General features: G+C 21.0%; 7 protein-coding genes across 7 annotated transcripts in view; 2 read left to right on the top strand and 5 right to left on the bottom strand.

Moving 5' to 3' along the window:
- mobA (Mps1 binder-like protein) overlaps positions 1-824 on the top strand; it is a gene marked incomplete at both ends in the record, with an annotated part of 876 nt that extends 52 nt beyond the window's left edge. The window contains 2 exons of the mRNA XM_642721.1: positions 110-270; positions 358-824. Of these exons, the coding sequence (XP_647813.1) occupies positions 110-270; positions 358-824 (628 nt within the window). The remainder of the gene's footprint in view (positions 1-109; positions 271-357) is intronic.
- A 410-nt stretch (positions 825-1,234) lies between these two features.
- DDB_G0278905 (hypothetical protein) lies at positions 1,235-4,250 on the bottom strand (the record flags this gene model as incomplete). Its single annotated transcript, XM_642720.1, has 2 exons — positions 1,235-3,885; positions 4,235-4,250. The coding sequence occupies 2 exons, from the start codon at positions 4,248-4,250 to the stop codon at positions 1,235-1,237; spliced, it is 2,667 nt and encodes an 888-aa protein (XP_647812.1).
- Positions 4,251-4,668: 418 nt separating this feature from the next.
- On the bottom strand, positions 4,669-6,081 carry DDB_G0278903 (hypothetical protein; the record flags this gene model as incomplete). Its single annotated transcript, XM_642719.1, has 1 exon — positions 4,669-6,081. One exon carries the CDS (start codon positions 6,079-6,081, stop codon positions 4,669-4,671), a length of 1,413 nt encoding a protein of 470 aa, XP_647811.1.
- Positions 6,082-6,316: 235 nt separating this feature from the next.
- Positions 6,317-7,630, bottom strand: DDB_G0278955 (hypothetical protein; the record flags this gene model as incomplete). The annotated part of the gene is made up of 2 exons (XM_642718.1): positions 6,317-7,416; positions 7,519-7,630. The coding sequence occupies 2 exons, from the start codon at positions 7,628-7,630 to the stop codon at positions 6,317-6,319; spliced, it is 1,212 nt and encodes a 403-aa protein (XP_647810.1).
- Positions 7,631-8,333: 703 nt separating this feature from the next.
- DDB_G0278901 (protein kinase, STE group) lies at positions 8,334-13,169 on the top strand (the record flags this gene model as incomplete). The annotated part of the gene is made up of 4 exons (XM_642717.1): positions 8,334-8,399; positions 8,466-8,704; positions 8,880-9,022; positions 9,130-13,169. The coding sequence occupies 4 exons, from the start codon at positions 8,334-8,336 to the stop codon at positions 13,167-13,169; spliced, it is 4,488 nt and encodes a 1,495-aa protein (XP_647809.1).
- A 254-nt stretch (positions 13,170-13,423) lies between these two features.
- DDB_G0278899 (hypothetical protein) lies at positions 13,424-14,629 on the bottom strand (the record flags this gene model as incomplete). Its single annotated transcript, XM_642716.1, has 1 exon — positions 13,424-14,629. One exon carries the CDS (start codon positions 14,627-14,629, stop codon positions 13,424-13,426), a length of 1,206 nt encoding a protein of 401 aa, XP_647808.1.
- Positions 14,630-15,668: 1,039 nt separating this feature from the next.
- DDB_G0278897 (hypothetical protein) lies at positions 15,669-16,322 on the bottom strand (the record flags this gene model as incomplete). Its single annotated transcript, XM_642715.1, has 1 exon — positions 15,669-16,322. The coding sequence occupies one exon, from the start codon at positions 16,320-16,322 to the stop codon at positions 15,669-15,671; it is 654 nt and encodes a 217-aa protein (XP_647807.1).
- Between the last annotated feature and the right edge of the window lie 1,178 nt (positions 16,323-17,500).

The raw sequence follows: 17,500 nt of genomic DNA, 5'->3' as shown, positions 1-17,500 counted from the left end.
TAATAAATAATAAATAATAAATAATAAATAAAAAACAACAATAATAATAATGTTTTCATTAACACATTCACTTTATTATTTATTATTTTTATTGTAATTTAACAAACAGAAAAAAGAGTCAAACCTTTAAACCAAAAAAAAACATTCAAGAAGGTTCAAAGCAATATCACCTTAAACAATATGCAGAAGCAACTTTAGGAAGTGGTAATCTTAAATCAGCCGTTTCATTACCAACTGGCGAGGATATTAATGAATGGTTAGCTGTAAATAGTATGTGTTTTCAATTATTTTATTTTATTTTATTTTAATAAATCTACTAACAATCTTTTTTTATTTTTTTATTTTCTTCTTCAACAGCAACTGATTTCTTTAATCAAATTAATATGTTATATGGTACAATTACAGAATTTTGTACAGGTACTGATTGTCCAGTAATGTCAGCAGGACCAAAATATGAATATCATTGGGCAGATGGAACAACAGTTAAAAAGGCAATTAAGGTATCAGCACCGGAATATGTTGATTTCTTAATGACTTGGGTTCAATCACAATTGGATGATGAGAATATATTCCCATCAAAAATTGGAGTACCATTCCCTAAAAACTTTCAATCAATTGTAAAAACAATCTTTAAACGTTTGTTTAGAGTTTACGCTCACATATATCATTCTCATTTCCAAAAGATCGTTTCACTTGGTGAAGAAGCTCATTTAAATACATCTCTAAAGCACTTTATCTACTTTATTCAAGAATTCAATTTAGTTGATAAAAAAGAATTAGGTCCATTAAATGAATTAATTGAAAGTTTAATGAAAAATCCATAAAACTTTTTTTTTTTTTCTTCTTCTTCTTCTTCCTCTTCTTCTTCATAACTAATAACACACAACACACACCACACACATACACCCACACAACAAAAATAAGTAATAATAATTATAGTAAAAATAATTTTAATAATTGGTAACAATTTTTTCTTTTTTTTTACTGTATTAAATAATATCTTTTATCCACTTCAACATGTAATTCACCAAAATAAAAAAAAAAAAAAAAAAAAAAAAAAAAAAAAAAAAAAAAAAAAAAAAAATAATAAATAAATAAAATGTAAAATTATATAGAACCTTAAACTTTAAAAAGAATTACTAATATTTTATTTTTTTTTTTAAAAATTGATAACCATTATAATACAAAAAAAAAGATGAATTAATACCTTTTTTTTTTTTTTTTTTTTTTTATTTTAATCTTCACTAAATTTTGATAGTTTCAATTTAATTTCATCAATTTCAGATAATTTCACTTCTAATCTTGATAATAAATCTTTAATTTCTTTATCTCTTGGAAGTTTGATTGAATTTATATTTGGAATACTATCTTCTTTTTTTAGAGACTTTAGAGGGGGAGGAGATGTTTCATCCAATTGTTTTTCCTTATTTTTACTCTTTTTAACAACCACAGTTACAGTAGTTTTAGTTGTTGTAGTTGTAGTAGTTGTAGTGGTTGAATTATCATCTTCCTCAAAAATTTCCTCCTCTTTTTTAATTTCCATATCTTTACAATTTTCATCGCCATTATTATTATTATTATCATCATTATGATTATTTTCATCATTATTACAACTATTGATTTTAATATTATTGTTATTATTATTATTATTATTATTATTTTCATCATTATTATTATTATTATTATTATTATTATTATTATTATTATTATTATTATTATTATTATTATTATTATTATTATTATTATTATTATTATTATTATTATTATTATTAGTTACAGAATTTGAATAAGGTGTAATTGAGGTTGTTGGATTATTATTATTATTATTTCTATTGATATTATTTTCTAAAATTGAACTATCACTACTACAACTATCTTTTAATGGTAATGAAGAAGATGATGGTGGTGTGGTTGAAGAAATTGTTGGAGATGTTGATAAAGATGTTGGTGGTGAACTTGGTTGTAATGGTGATGTATTAATACTATTATTATTACTTTTATGAGGATGTGGCAGAGTTTTTATAGTTAATTTACAATTTGCCCTTTCTTGATTATTATAATTTGAAAAACTTAGTATATCATTTCCATTATTTGAATTATTATTATTAATAATATTATTAATATTACTATTATTATTATTATTATTATTATTATTATTATTATTATTATTATTATTATTATTATTATTATTATTATTATTATTATTATTATTATTATTGGTACCAATATTATTTGTATTATTATTATTATTATTATTATTATTATTATTATTATTATTATTATTATTATTATTATTATTATTATTATTATTATTATTATTATTATTATTATTATTATTTAAATAGTTTTTGTTATTGTTGGCACTGTTATTTAAATTACTACCAATATTCTCGTCATCACTATGACTACTACTACTACTTTCAAAATGATGGTGATGTTGATTATTATGATGAAGATGGTGATGGTTATGGTCAGGAGTTGTTGCTCTTGATCTAAACAATGTTGAAGGTTGTTCAGTATCATAATGATAAGAGGGTGGAGGAGATTGACAATAAGATTCATTTGTTTGTGTTACAGTAATTGGACTATCACGATTATAGCCTGAATCATTTCTATCAATATTGCTATTATTTTTATTATTATTATTATTATTATCATTATTATTATTATTATTATAGCCATTATTTTGGCGATTATTATAGTTATTATTATTATTAATATTATTATTATTATTATTATTATTATTATTACTATTATTACTATTATTATTATTATTATTATTATTATTATTATTATTATTATTATTATTATTATTGTTATTACTATTATTAATGGTGCTAATATTATGTTTGTTATCAGGGTAATAAATTTCTTCAGGATTTGATCTTAGATTTGGCGATGTGATATGATTGTTCTCACCATCTGAATATGGTGATCCTTCATCTATAAATAGTCCACTATTATAATTATTATTATTATTATTATTATAATTAACTATCTGATTATTGCTATTATAACTACTATTGCTACTATTATTATTATTATTATTATTATTATTATTATTATTATTATTATTATTATTATTATTATTATTATTATTATTATTATTATTATTATTATTATTATTATTATTATGGTAATTTTGATTGAAAGAATTTGTATCTTCATTTATAAATTTAATTTTCTTAGAATTATTTGTATCTAATTTTTTGGGACTTTTGTTTGAATTATTTTGCTGCTTTTTTTGTTTAATTGAATTACCACCATTACCATTATTATTATTATTGCTATTATTAATATTATTAATATTATTATTAATATTATTATTATTAATATTATTATTATTAATATTATTATTATTATCAGAAATACAAGTATTATTTGTAATATATGATGGAATATTATTTGTTGGTAATACAATTTTATGTTGATTAATAACTTGTTGAACATATGGATTTGAAGTATCGATTAGACCAACTAAACCATCGAATAATAATTTATAGAAACTAGTGATGAATTTACTTTTACAAGGGATTACAACTCTGGCATTTGAAGCTGTATTATTTAAATATTGAATATGAGAATCTGCACTTTTGAAAACCATTAATTCATAAGGAAGGAAATAGAAATAGCCACCTTCCGATAGTTGATAACATCTAAGTTGTTTACTTCCATCAATGAAATTATAGTTGTATCTAATGTCTGGTTGTTCTGGAATAAGCTTTGAATTTAAATTACACTTATTTTGTAATATAAAAAATGTAATTTCTCTTACCATTTGAAATGTTAATAAAACTGGAAATGGTTTTTTAGTTGTTGCTAAAAGATTATCATGTTTTTTAACATAGGAAAGCTCATTTTCATTAATTGTATAATTTTGTATTTCTTTTTTTTTTTTATTTTTTTTTTTTTTTTTATTTTTTCCAAAAAAAAAATCAATCAAATAAAAAAATAATAAATTAAACAAACCATGGTGAAATGTAAATGTAAAAAATAATAAAAAAAAAATAAAAAAAAATAAAAAATAAAAAAATTAAAAATTAAAATAAATTAAAAATTGGATTAATTTATGGATTCATTTTAAAAATAAAAATATAAAAATATAAAAATATAAAAATATAAAAAATAAAAATTTCTAAAACAAAAAAATATGATCAAAACAAAAAACAGAAAATAAAAAACATAAAAATAAAAATAAAAAAATTTAAAAAAAAAAAAAAAATTTAATATTTACCATCATTGGTTAACATTATTTAAACTTTGATCAAATATAAAAATAGTTTTTTTGAATGAGTGTGAGTGTGTGTGTCTTTTAATAATTATGTGAAATTGAGGGGGTATGTAATATTAAATTGTTTTTTTATTTTTTTTTTTCTAAAATTTTTTTTTTTTTTTTTTCTAAAATTTTTTTTTTTTTATTTAAATTTTATTTTTATTTTTATTTTTTTATTTTTTTTTTATTTTTTTATTTAATTTTATTTTTTTTTTTTTTTTTTTCAAAACAATTCCAAATCACATCCCAAAAAATTTTGATCTTGGAAATTTGGATCTTTAATTTTTGATATTATTTGAATAAAATCAGTACCATCTATATTAATTTCATTTTCAATTATTTTATATTGATTTTGATTATTTTGATTGTCTGGATTATTTTGATTGAAAATTTTATCAAAAAGTAATTATTGGTACTTGTTTAATCAAATTTTGACAAATTGAAGAAACATCATTTGGTGATTTTTGAAAAGTTGAGGGTGAAATATTAATTTCCAAAAGGAATGGATTTTCATTTTCATCTAAAATAAAATCTAGACCAAATAATGACCAACCACTTATTTTATCACCACTTGCTTGATTATTTAATATATTTAATAATGATGAAAATATATTCTTTGTTGCATTTTTAAGTTTATTAAATATTTTATTATTATTATTATTTTCATTGTTATTATTTTCATTATTATTATTTTCATTATTATTATTATTATTATTATTTTTTTCAAATTGGGAAAGTGGTAAAATATTTTGAAAATCAGGATTAATTTCAAGTTGATAACAAAAGTTTGTTAATTGTGAATCTCTAGTTATGTCACCTTTTTTGTAGGGTGAATTTGTTGATCTGACAATACCTTCTTTAAATATATAAACTAATGTATGGTTTGGTGTAAATGTTATAACAAGGAAAATTCTAATATCAAATTTAAATATACCATTTAATAATTTTGGATGAATTTCTTTTTGTAATAAATATCTGCTATTTTTATTTTCATTAATTTCAATAAACTCTAATACATTTTCAATTGATTTAAATAATTTAATACCTTGAGATTTATTTAATAATGGATCTTTTAAATACCAAATAACTCTATCATTATTATCATTATCATTAATTTCTAATTTATTTTCAAATTTACCTCTATTTATAAAATATGTTGGTACTTGATATTTTGATTTACTATTAAATAAATGTTTATATAATAAATATTTATCTGTTAAAATTTGATAATTTGGAATTGCATTTCTAATTATTGAGTTATTATTAATAATTCTAGCTAATTTATTATTTGATGATGATGATGATGATGATGATGATGATGATGATGATGATGATGATGATGATGATGATGATGATGATGATGATGATGATGATGATGATGATAATGATGATGATGATGATGATGATGATTCAATTGATGATTCAATTGATGATTCAATTGATGAATGATCTAAAAAATAAGGTCCTCTTATAGCCATTGTTTTTTCATTATGTTCAATTGATAAATTTGTATATAGTAATGGTATTTTTGATTTATCAATATTATCATTATCATTATTATTATTTTCATTAGAATATTGGTTACATAAATCAATAGTTGATTGAAAATCTTCACCAATTGGTGCTGTAAGTGCATTTACTTTGATCCAATCATTTCTTTTACTAAAATAATAATCTTCCAATAATTTAAAGTATGTTAATTTAGCTGAAATATGATAACCCTTTATTGGTATTTTATTTTGCTTATCAATTTGTTTATTATTATTATTATTATTATTATTATTTTTATACTCTTCTTTTTCACTCATTTATTTTCTTTACAACAATAAATAATTAAATAAAAAAAATAATAAAAATATTAAAATTAAAAATGTAACCGAATTCGGTTTGATTTTCTTTTTGTTGTGTGACAAATTTTTGTTTTTTTTTAATCAAAAATTTAAATTTTTGGAGGAAAAAAAAAAAAAAAAAAAAATCAAAAAAAAAATCAAAAAATTATTTTTTCATATTTATTTTTATTTTTATTTTTATTTTTTTATTAGATTAAAATAAAACTTTTTTATTAAAAGTTGATAAATTTGCCTGTTTTCCACTTGCAGCTCTAAAAATTCTATCAAAAACAGCTTCAGAATTATCTAAACTTTTAAATGGTTCTTTTCTGAGATCTGGTAATAAAATGATTTTAGCACCTTCTTGATTTTCACTCCATCTTAAAACTGCAAATAATTGATTAGCTGCTTCTAAAATATTTTTATTCTCTGATAAATCTCTATATGCTAAACATTGATTTTTAAATTCATTTGGTAATTGATTACCAAAATCTATATATACACATTCTTTTAAATCTAAACTATTATCATTATTTTTATTATTATTATTATTATTATCATTTTCACTATTTAATATATTATCTAAAATAAAAGTTTGAATATCAGGAGCATAATGAGTCAATAATTGACCAGGTGCTTCTTGACCTTGACTAGTTGTATTTTCAACAGTTTTATTAATCGATGTAATTTGAATTGTATCTTTAAATTTATTATTTATAACGCATTTTAATGATTTCTCTGAAACACCACCTCTTCTTAAAATAACTAATTCTGAATCTGATACTATCTTTAAAACTGTTGATTCAATACCAATTTTACATGCTTCTTCTTCCTCTTTTGTATTATTATTATTATCATCTATATCTTTATTATCGCAGCTACTATTATTATTTATTGAATTTAAAATTGTAATTGGTGAATCAGCTAAATCATCTAAAACATGATTTGCAGTTGTTGGTGAAACATGACCAAATCTATTTGCAGATGGTGCTGCGATTGGTTTACCAGAATGTTTAATTAATTGTTGTGCTAATGGATGATTTGGGAATCTAACACCAACATAACCAGTTTCAGCTGTAACAATCATTGGAATTAATTCACTTGATTTTGCAACGATTGTCAATGGTCCTGGCCAAAAATTATCACTTAACACTTGGAATATCTCTTTTTGTTTTTCTGTTAATTTTAATAATTTCAATGCATATTCAGATTCGATAATATGTACAATCACTGGATCTGTTAATGGTCTACCTTTAGCTTTAAAAATTGATAAAACTGCATCTTTATCTAATGCATTTGCACCTAATCCATATACTATAGTATAATTAAAAAAAAAAAAAATAATAATAATAATTAGTAAATTTTTATTTTTATTTTTTTATTTTTTTATTTTTTTTTATTATAAAAAATAATTACCTGTTTCAGTTGGAAATGCAACTAATCCTCCATTTTTAATTTTATTACCAGCTTCAATTAAATTTTCTAAAGTTGGATTTACAATTTTGGCAAAATTTTTACTATCACACATTTTATTAGATTTTATATTACTACTATTATTACTATTTAAAATTTTATTTTTATTATTATTATTATTATTATTATTATTATTATTTAATTTTGTTGTGAATGACGATGAAGAAAAGAAATTAAAATGTGTGGGTTTATAATTAATTTGAAAAATGTTATTATTTTTTTGAAAATTAAAATTGTTATTAAATGTAGAAAATTGTTTTCCCAAATTATTCTTAATTTGATTTCTTATATTATTATTTAACACCGAAAATCTTGACATCGATCACACAAAAAAAAAATATTCGTAAAAAAAAAAAAAATAAAAATAAAAATAATAAAAAAAAAAAAAAAAATAATAAAAAAAATTAAAAAAAAAATTAAAAAAAAATCTGCCCTTATTTCCTTTTTTTTTTTTTTTTTTTTTTTTTTTTTTATTTTTTTTTATTTTTTTTTTTTATGACCCTAAAAATTTAAAATTTTAAAATTTTTTAAAATTTTTTATTTCTTCCTTGTACAAATAACACACACAGTCTACGCACGCACGCACACACACACACACACACACACACACACACTCTCACTCATACACCTCAAAAACAGAAACTTTGACAATCACAATAATTACAACAACTATATGAATTTAAACATTTGACATAAAACAAGACACTAAAATACGCAGTTAAATAAAAGATTGCGTAATATTATATTTCAATTAAAAGATGAGTCAACCATCATTATTAAATCAACTAAATAATATAGTTGATAAAGAATCATGTGGTGATTATGTAGGTACATTATTAGTTCAAAAATTATTATTCATATATGTATACTAATATATATTTTTTTTTAAGCTTTTAATTGATATTATAGGTAAAGGTGGATTTGGTGTAGTTTATAAAGGGTTACATAAAACTAAAGGTTATTTTTCGGCAATTAAAAAGATTAAAATAATGAAAAAGAAGAAATTACAGAGTGAATCACAAATATCGTTAATGGCAGAAATTAATCTTTTAAAAGTTTTATCACATCACAATATTGTCAGATATTATGAACATATTCCATCATCTTCTCATTCATATATTGTTATGGAGTAAGTTTTCCATCATCATCATCATCATCATCATCATCATCATCATCATCATCATCATCATCATCATCATCATCATCATCATCATCATCATCATCATCATCATCATCATCATCATCATCAATATAAATATCAAAAAAATTTAATAAATATTAATTTACATACATGATTTTAATAGGTTTATAGAGAATGGATCATTAGAAAAAATAATTAAAAGACATGGTTTGTTACCCGAAAGTTTAGTAACAGTTTATATAGCACAGGTTTTAAATGGTTTAGAATATTTACATAGACAGGGTGTAATTCATAGAGATATTAAAGGTGAGAGAGAAGAGAGAGATAGGAGATGACAATGGATTATAATTCAAATATGTTAACATTGTTTTTTATATTTTATATTATTCATTATTATTATTATTATTATTTAGCTGCAAATTTATTAATTAGTACAGATGGTTCAATTAAATTAGCAGATTTTGGTGTAGCAACAAAAGTTTCAGATTTAAGTTCAGATAATCCAGATGATACATTTGCAGGTACACCATATTGGATGGCCCCAGAGGTTATTCAAATGCAAGGTATATCAACAGCATGTGATGTTTGGAGTTTAGGTTGTACAATCATTGAATTATTGACAGGAACACCACCCTATTTTGGATTAGCACCAGCTGCTGCATTATATAAGATAGTTCAAGAGGATCATCCACCAATACCACCAGGAATTTCAGCGGCATTAAAAGATTTCCTATTAAATTGCTTCAAAAAGGATGAGAATATACGTAGTTCCGCAAAACAACTTTTACATCATCCTTGGGTGAAATCAGTACAAATTAGGAATCCTGAAACTCAAGCTCCAAAAAATGCCCGTCAAGAAATTCTTTCCTATAATGCTCAATTACAAGATATCATTCAAGATAATAATAGTAACATCACTAGACCACGTTCTTCTGCTGTAGTTCAACCACCATCACCTTCTCAATTAGTACCACCATTAACAAATATGAATATTTCTTCATCAAATGATAATAATAATAATAATAATAATAGTAGTGCCACTAATAATAGTCCAAATATTTCTTCAACTACTACTAAAAATAATAGTAGTACCACTAATAATAATAATAATAAATTAACATCACCATCATTATCATCATCATTATTACCAATACCAGCAACAAGTACATCAACAGTTAATCAAAATAAAGCTTCACCAACATTAAATTCATCATGGTCAGCTGTACCATCAAATAAAATTAGTCAAACAGTAAATTCAATTGATAAATCATCATTAAATAAAATTAATAATGGTAGTGGTCAACATGTTCAAATTGCTTCTCCACGTAAATTATCGGCTGGTCAAAAACAATCAATACAACCAAATATAATTGCTGCCGCTGCAACAACAACAACAACAACAACAACTACTACCACTACTAATGCAGCCACTAATACTACTACTACTACTACACCAAGTTCTACAAATACAGGATCAAATGTAACATCACCAGTTGTTTCAGCTATATCAACACCACCACCAATTCCAACTACACCATTATCACCAATGATGAAATCACAAGAACAATTGAATCAAGAAAAAGAGAAAATAAATTTACATTTAAGAAAATTCTCAGAGAAAGAAAGTGATGATGAATTTGATAATATAGTATTACCAAATTCAACAATATGTTTACAAAAATTACAACCAATACTTAGTCATAAACCACCAATTCAATTACAACGCCAACAAAGTTTTAATGCTAATAATAATATTAGCAATAGCAATAGCAATAATAATAATAATAATAATAATAATAATAATAATAATAATAATAATAATAATAATAACAATAATAGTAATAATAATAATAGTAGTAATAATAGTAATAATAATAGTAATAGTAATAGTATTAATAGTAGTAATAGTCATAAATTAAAATTATTAAAATTTAATAAATTCACTGAAAAGGATAACGAAGATGATGAAACTGATTTAGTATTTGATCAAAAAGTTAGCGATACAAGTAGATTTAAAGTTAGAAATCAAAAGAAAGATTGGGATGATGAATTTGATAATTTCGGTTCAAGTGGTGATGAATCTGAATCTTCAACAGCAACAACAAATGCAGCAATAAATTCAAATATTGCAAAGAAAATACTACCATCAAATAGAATCATTAGATATAGTAGTAGTGGTCAACTTAAACAACAACAACAACAATTACTTCTACAACAACAACAACAACAACAACAACAACATTTACAACAACCATTATCGCCATCAGAAATGAAATTAAAAGTTAAAGAAACTTCAGAAGAATGGGATACAGAATTTGAAGAATCGTTTGATACAATATCATGGTCAGAAGCAGATAATCAACGTACAATTAATATTCAAGATAAATATAGAGAACAAGTTGTTAAAACCATTGTTGAATTTATATTACAATTGAAACCAAATCAACCAAATGATGTTTTAATTGATACTTGTCAAAAGTTAACAGACCTTTTTCAAACCTATCCAGATGAACGTAAATTATTAATTAGTAATGGTGAAGGTGGTGTTTATTTTAGACTACCCATCATTACGATTCTAGAGATTTTAGAGGACAATTGCTGTTGTAATAGTGATACGCCAAGCGATGTCATAACGACAACCTATCATCATAATAACAACTCCGATACGTTTAGTGAAGACTTTTCAAATGTTGAATTGGTAATCAATCTATTAAAACTATTGAACCAATCCATTATAAAGGAGAAAGATATTCAAGAGACTATTTGTTTAATGAATGGTATTTCAATCATAACTAAATTGGCAACCAAACAATTTGATGAACTCATTAGAGAGGAAGTATCAAAATTCGTATTACAACTATGTAGCTATTCAACCTATAGTTTAAATATGTTCATTACGGGTAGTCGTGGTTGTAAAGTATTAGTAGATCTATTAGATAGTGATTATTTCAATGGCTTCACATTAATTCATAATTCATTGGATGCAATCTCTTTAATTTTTAAAATGAATACAGCTTCACCAAAAACTGCATTATGTCATTTATTTGCAAAAACTGCATTAATGTATAGAATTTCTTACCTTTTAAATCAAATTTTTAATTCAAGCGATAAATCTGCAACAAGTAAATCTCAACAATTTCAACAAAAACAAATTCAACAACAACAACAATTATTATTACAACAGCAACAACAACAACAACAACAACAACAATTATTACCATCATCATCATCACCAAATTTAAAATTTCCAGTATTATCTAAATCATCAAGTGTAAAGAATTTAAGTAAAGATCAATTTGATAAAGTTTTAGCATATAGTGTGAAAGCGGCAGATATTTTATTATTTTTTTCAACAGGTGATTCATTGGTAAAGGAAGAGATGAGTCAATCCAATGTTATTAAATATATTGTAAATGTATTGGATGAAATTTATACATGGAAAACCATTGGTAATAATATTAGATCATTCCTATTGAAAATATTAAAAGTTATAAAGAATCTATCAATGGATCCAAATGTTCGTTCAAGATTAGATGATGCTGGTGTAATCCCACCATTGATAAACTATTTGAAGAAACATGGTGGTATCGATAAGATTACAGAGATTCATAATCAAGCATTACATTCACTTTATTATTTATTATTATTGGATAGAAGTAGACAAGAGAAAGCATTGAAATCATCAATACTTGAACCATTGCTAACTATCATCGAAGAAAGAGGTCCATTAAAAGAATTGGCCTTACCGATACTATTCGATTTGGTTAGATCTTGTAATAATAGATCCCTACTTTGGAAATGTAATACCATCGATAAACTATTGGATTTAATTGAGGATAGAAATTGGTTTGCTGATGCAATAGAATCAATTTCAACTTGGGCAACTTTAGAATCTAAATTAGTTTTTGAAAAATTAAATAGTGGTGGTACAATATCTCCTTTAACATCGACATCAACATCAACATCAACATCAAAATCATCACCATCATCATCATCATCATCATCATCATCATCATTATCAACATCAACATCAACATCATCATCATCATTACAATTACCAACATCATCATCATCAACATCATTTGAAAATCATAATATACCATTAAGATTGATTGGTATTTTAAATATTAACCATATTAAACATCCATCATTTCAAAAATCAATTATACCACTTTTTAACCTTATAAATGGTTCACAACAATTGTTAAAATCTCTCATCAATGAGGGATTAGTAAATTCTTTGGTAGAGTGTCTTAGAGTAGATAGTTCTCCCGTTTCAAAAATTACTTTATTAAAAATCACTGCCTCCATTGTACAATCACCATCATTATTACTTGTAGATAAAGAACAAACAAACTCACTATATCAAATTTTAAATGAAATCTCTAAACAAGATGAATCTGAAATCGTTAAAAAAATTGCAGAAAATTTAGTTTTAGAATTAAATAAATAAATAAATTAAAAAAAAAAAGAAATAATAAAGCTGGAAAAAAAAAAATAAAAAAAATAAAAAAAAAATAAAAAAATGAAAATAAAATTAAAATAATTACACCATTAGGAGTTTTTATTTAAAATATTAAAAAAAATAATTACACCATTAGGATTTTTTTATTTAAAATATTAAAAAAGAGAATCAAAGATATAAAAAAAAAAAAAAAAACATATCAAATAATCTTTTTAATTCTTTTTTTTTTTTCTTTTTTTTTTTTAGGATTTTAAAATTTGGAAATTTGATATTATTTGTTTTGGATAATTATATTTAAAAGTATTACCTTCAATTCCAATAAAACATTTTGAAATTTGTTTTGTTAAAAATATTGGAATTTGAATTTTTTCCAGTATAACCTTTCTGTCTAAATAAATTGATAAAGTTCCAAAATCATAATTAAAATCAATATCAACTCGATGAGTTTCCCCATCATTTAATTTATTTATCTGTACACTTCCTATTGATCTTAAATTTAATTTTTCATTTTCACCATTTAAATTATTATTATTATTATTATTATTATTATTATTAATATTATTATTATTATTAATGTTATTATTACTATCTTCTTTGTATTGAATTGATATTAAATTATTTTGAATTTCTTTTTCAATATAACTACTAGAATTATTAATATTATTATTAATATTATTATTACTAGAATTATTATTATTATTATTATTATTATTATTATTATTATTATTATTATTATTATTATTATTATTATTATTATTATTATTATTATTATTATTATTATTATTATTATTATTATTATTATTATTATTATTATTATTTATATTATTATTTATATTATTATTTGAATTATTTAAATTATTTAATAATTTTTGAGTTTCAAATGTAATGGAAACATTACTTTTATTATTAAATTCATTATTATTTTTAAAAATAAATGAAGAGTCAATTGTTTTATTTTGACCTCCATTTACCATTAATAATGAAATTTTACCATCACCGGAATTTAATAATAATAAATCAAAACTAATTTTGAATCCATCTAATAATGATATTGGTTTTTTAGTGAAACAAGCACCAAATTGAGTTCTTTTATTTTCTGTGATAATGATAGAGTTACAATCAAAACTTGTACTAAAATTCCATTTGGCAGATCCATATAAACTAATACTTTTATGTTGAAACATATATAGTGGGAAATAGGAGAATATTTTATTTCTAAGGTATAAATTTTTAAAGATTTTGGAAAATAAAACTTCAATTTTTCTTTCCTTATTTGAATTTTGGTTTTTTCTATTTACACTATTACTGATTAAATTCTTTAATTGATCTTTTGCTAATATTAATTTATCATTATCTTTAGTATAATATTCATAATTACAACTACTATCATTATAAAGACTTTTATTTTTATTATTATTATAATTGAAATTTAAATAATTAGTTTTCATTGAGTTTTTTTGTTTTTTTTTTTTTTTTTTTTTTTTTTTTTTTTTTTTTTTTTTGTTTTTGTTTATTTTTTTCTGTTGTGATTATTGGGGTGTGTTATAAAAAAACAAAAAAAAAAAAAAAAGAAAAAAAAGAATTTTAAAAGAATTTTTATTAATTAAATTAATTTTTTTTTTAAAATTGAAAAAAATAAAAAAAAAAAATTAATAAAATTTAAAATGTAAAATAAAAAAACAATATACTTTTTATATTTCTATTTTTTTTTTTGTTATTTTATATTATTATTATTATTATTTTTTTTTTTTTTTTTTGGAATAAAATTATTAATTTAATATTGTTTAATCTAATATATCTATTAGTACCAATTTTAATTTTATTCCCAAAAAAAAATAAAAAAAAAATAAAACACTTTAATCTCTACTTAAATTAATTTCTTTAAAGTCAATTATGTAATGTTTAACATTTAAAAAAAAAATTGGAAATATAATTACTAATAGGAAAATGAAAAAAAAAAAAATAATTATAAATAAAAATAAGAGAATAAAAATAGATTGGTAAAAAAAATAATAATAAATATTTAAAAATATAAAATAAACAATAAATAAATGAAAAAAAGTTAAATTTATGTATATATACAATTATTTTTTTTTTATTTTTTTTTTTTTTTTTTTTTTTATAAGTTTGCTAAAAAAAATTCTTTTCTTTCTTAAAAAAGAGTTTATGTTCTGTTTTTTTTTTTTTTTGTTTTTTTTTTTTTTTTTTTTTTTTTTGATTTAAAAAAGTACAATCTATTTCTTTTTGACAAAACAGACTAACTGTACATTTTGTTTTTTTTTGTTTTTTTTTTTTTTTTTTCTCTTTTAAAAAAAAGATTTCGATTGTTTGCGAATAAATAGTTTTACTATTCAAATTTTTAATTTGAATAGTAATTATTATTATTATTATTTTGTTTTTTTTTTTTTTTTTTTTTTTTTATGTTATTATATTATTATTATTATTATTATTATTATTATTATTATTATTATTATTATTATTACTATTTTATTTTGAAATTGGTTTCATTCTAATATTATCATCTTTCTTTGGTGACTTTCTTTTGAAGCTAATGCGTAAGAACTCTGGTAAATGACATTTTCCAGTATCTTGTTTATATCTATTGTATGCTAAAGTATGAGTGAATGGTGGGAAACAATCCATCCAAAGACTTTCATAAACTACCTTTTGTACATCATCAAATAATGAAGAATCGATATCATCAGAAAGTTTGGTACGTACAACTTCTCTGCTAAGTGCATCGATATTTAATTCAAATTCTGAACCATTCTCAAGGAATCTATCGAATAAATTTTGTGCTTTTTCGTGGAGTTCATCTTGTGGTAAATATTTAGTGTTATCTTGTTTACTATTATTATTATTTGATGAGAAACAACCACCATTATTATTATTATTATTTGAAGATGTATTATTATTATTATTTGATGAAGATGATGATGATTCAATTGGAGTTGATGAAAAAGCTAAAAGGGTACCATTATTTTCGGTTTTTGGTGGTGGCGCAAAGGCTTTGAATGCTTCAATCTCTGTCCAAAATTGTAAAGTTTCTGAACAATATATAGTTTTTAAATAATTTCTAAATAAGTCACATCCAATTTCGTCACGGAGAACTTCATTCATAACATCATTTGGATATATCATTTTAATATTATTATTATTATTTATATGTATTTATGAGTTGGTGGTAATTATATTATATTATTTATTATGGTTGTGTTGTATTATTATTATTATTTATTTATTTATTATTTATTATTAACTTTTAAAAGGACTATAAAAAAAAAAAAAAAAGTTATTGTGGTTTGTTGTTTAATTCTACAAAATAAAAAAATTATTATTATAATATTATTGAAAAAAAATAACTAACTAATTGGGCAAAAAACTACTTTAAAATGATTTGGTGGTTTGATATTTTAGATATTGTATGGTGGAGTTGGGTTGAAAAAAAAACATAAAAATAACAAAAAAAACATACACACAGTCGAGTTGTCCAATGAATTTTTTTTTTTGAAAAATTAAAATTAAATAAAAAATAAAAAAAATAATTAAATTTCAGTTAATTTGAAGATATTTTTAGAATTTTGTGATATGGTGTGTTTAGTATGTTTAGTGTGTGTGGTGTACAAAGGGATTATTGAAAAAGTAAAATAAAATAAAAAAATAGATAGGAGAATTAAAAAATAGATAGGAGAATAAAAAAAAAAAAAAAACTTAATGTTAGAAACTATTTAAATTGTATCATCACCATGGTTTCATATATACAAATAAATATGTTTGAAAATAAAAAATAATAATAATAATATATGATGTTATAAAACACCAAAATTATTATTATAATTTTTTTTTTTGTTTTTTTTTTTTTTTTTGAAACAAAATAAAAAAAAAAACTATTATTTTCATATTTTTCTTTTTTATTTATAAAAATAGAATACATACCAAAAAAAGGAAAAAAAAATTAATTTAAATTTTTAAAAAATTATACAAAATATTATTATTATTATTATTATTATTGATTAAATGATTTCTATATACTACAATTATTATTTATGAATCGTATGATTACTATTATTTTTTTATTATTTATTATATTATTATTATTATTATTACTATTACTATTATTATTAATAATTTAAACTATATGCTTTATGATCAAATGTTTTTTTTTTTTTTTTTTTTTTTTTTTTTTTTTTTGCGGCATAATTTTTTTAAAAAAAAAAAAATTTATTGTATGTTTATATAAATTTATAAATTAAATTATTATTATTATTATTATTTTATGTTATGTTATATATTAGGAAAAAAAATAAATTGCTGAATTT

This window comes from Dictyostelium discoideum (genome assembly GCF_000004695.1).
Source record: "Dictyostelium discoideum AX4 chromosome 3 chromosome, whole genome shotgun sequence".
Taxonomy (NCBI): domain Eukaryota; phylum Evosea; class Eumycetozoa; order Dictyosteliales; family Dictyosteliaceae; genus Dictyostelium; species Dictyostelium discoideum.
This window is presented reverse-complemented; position numbering and strand designations above follow the sequence as displayed.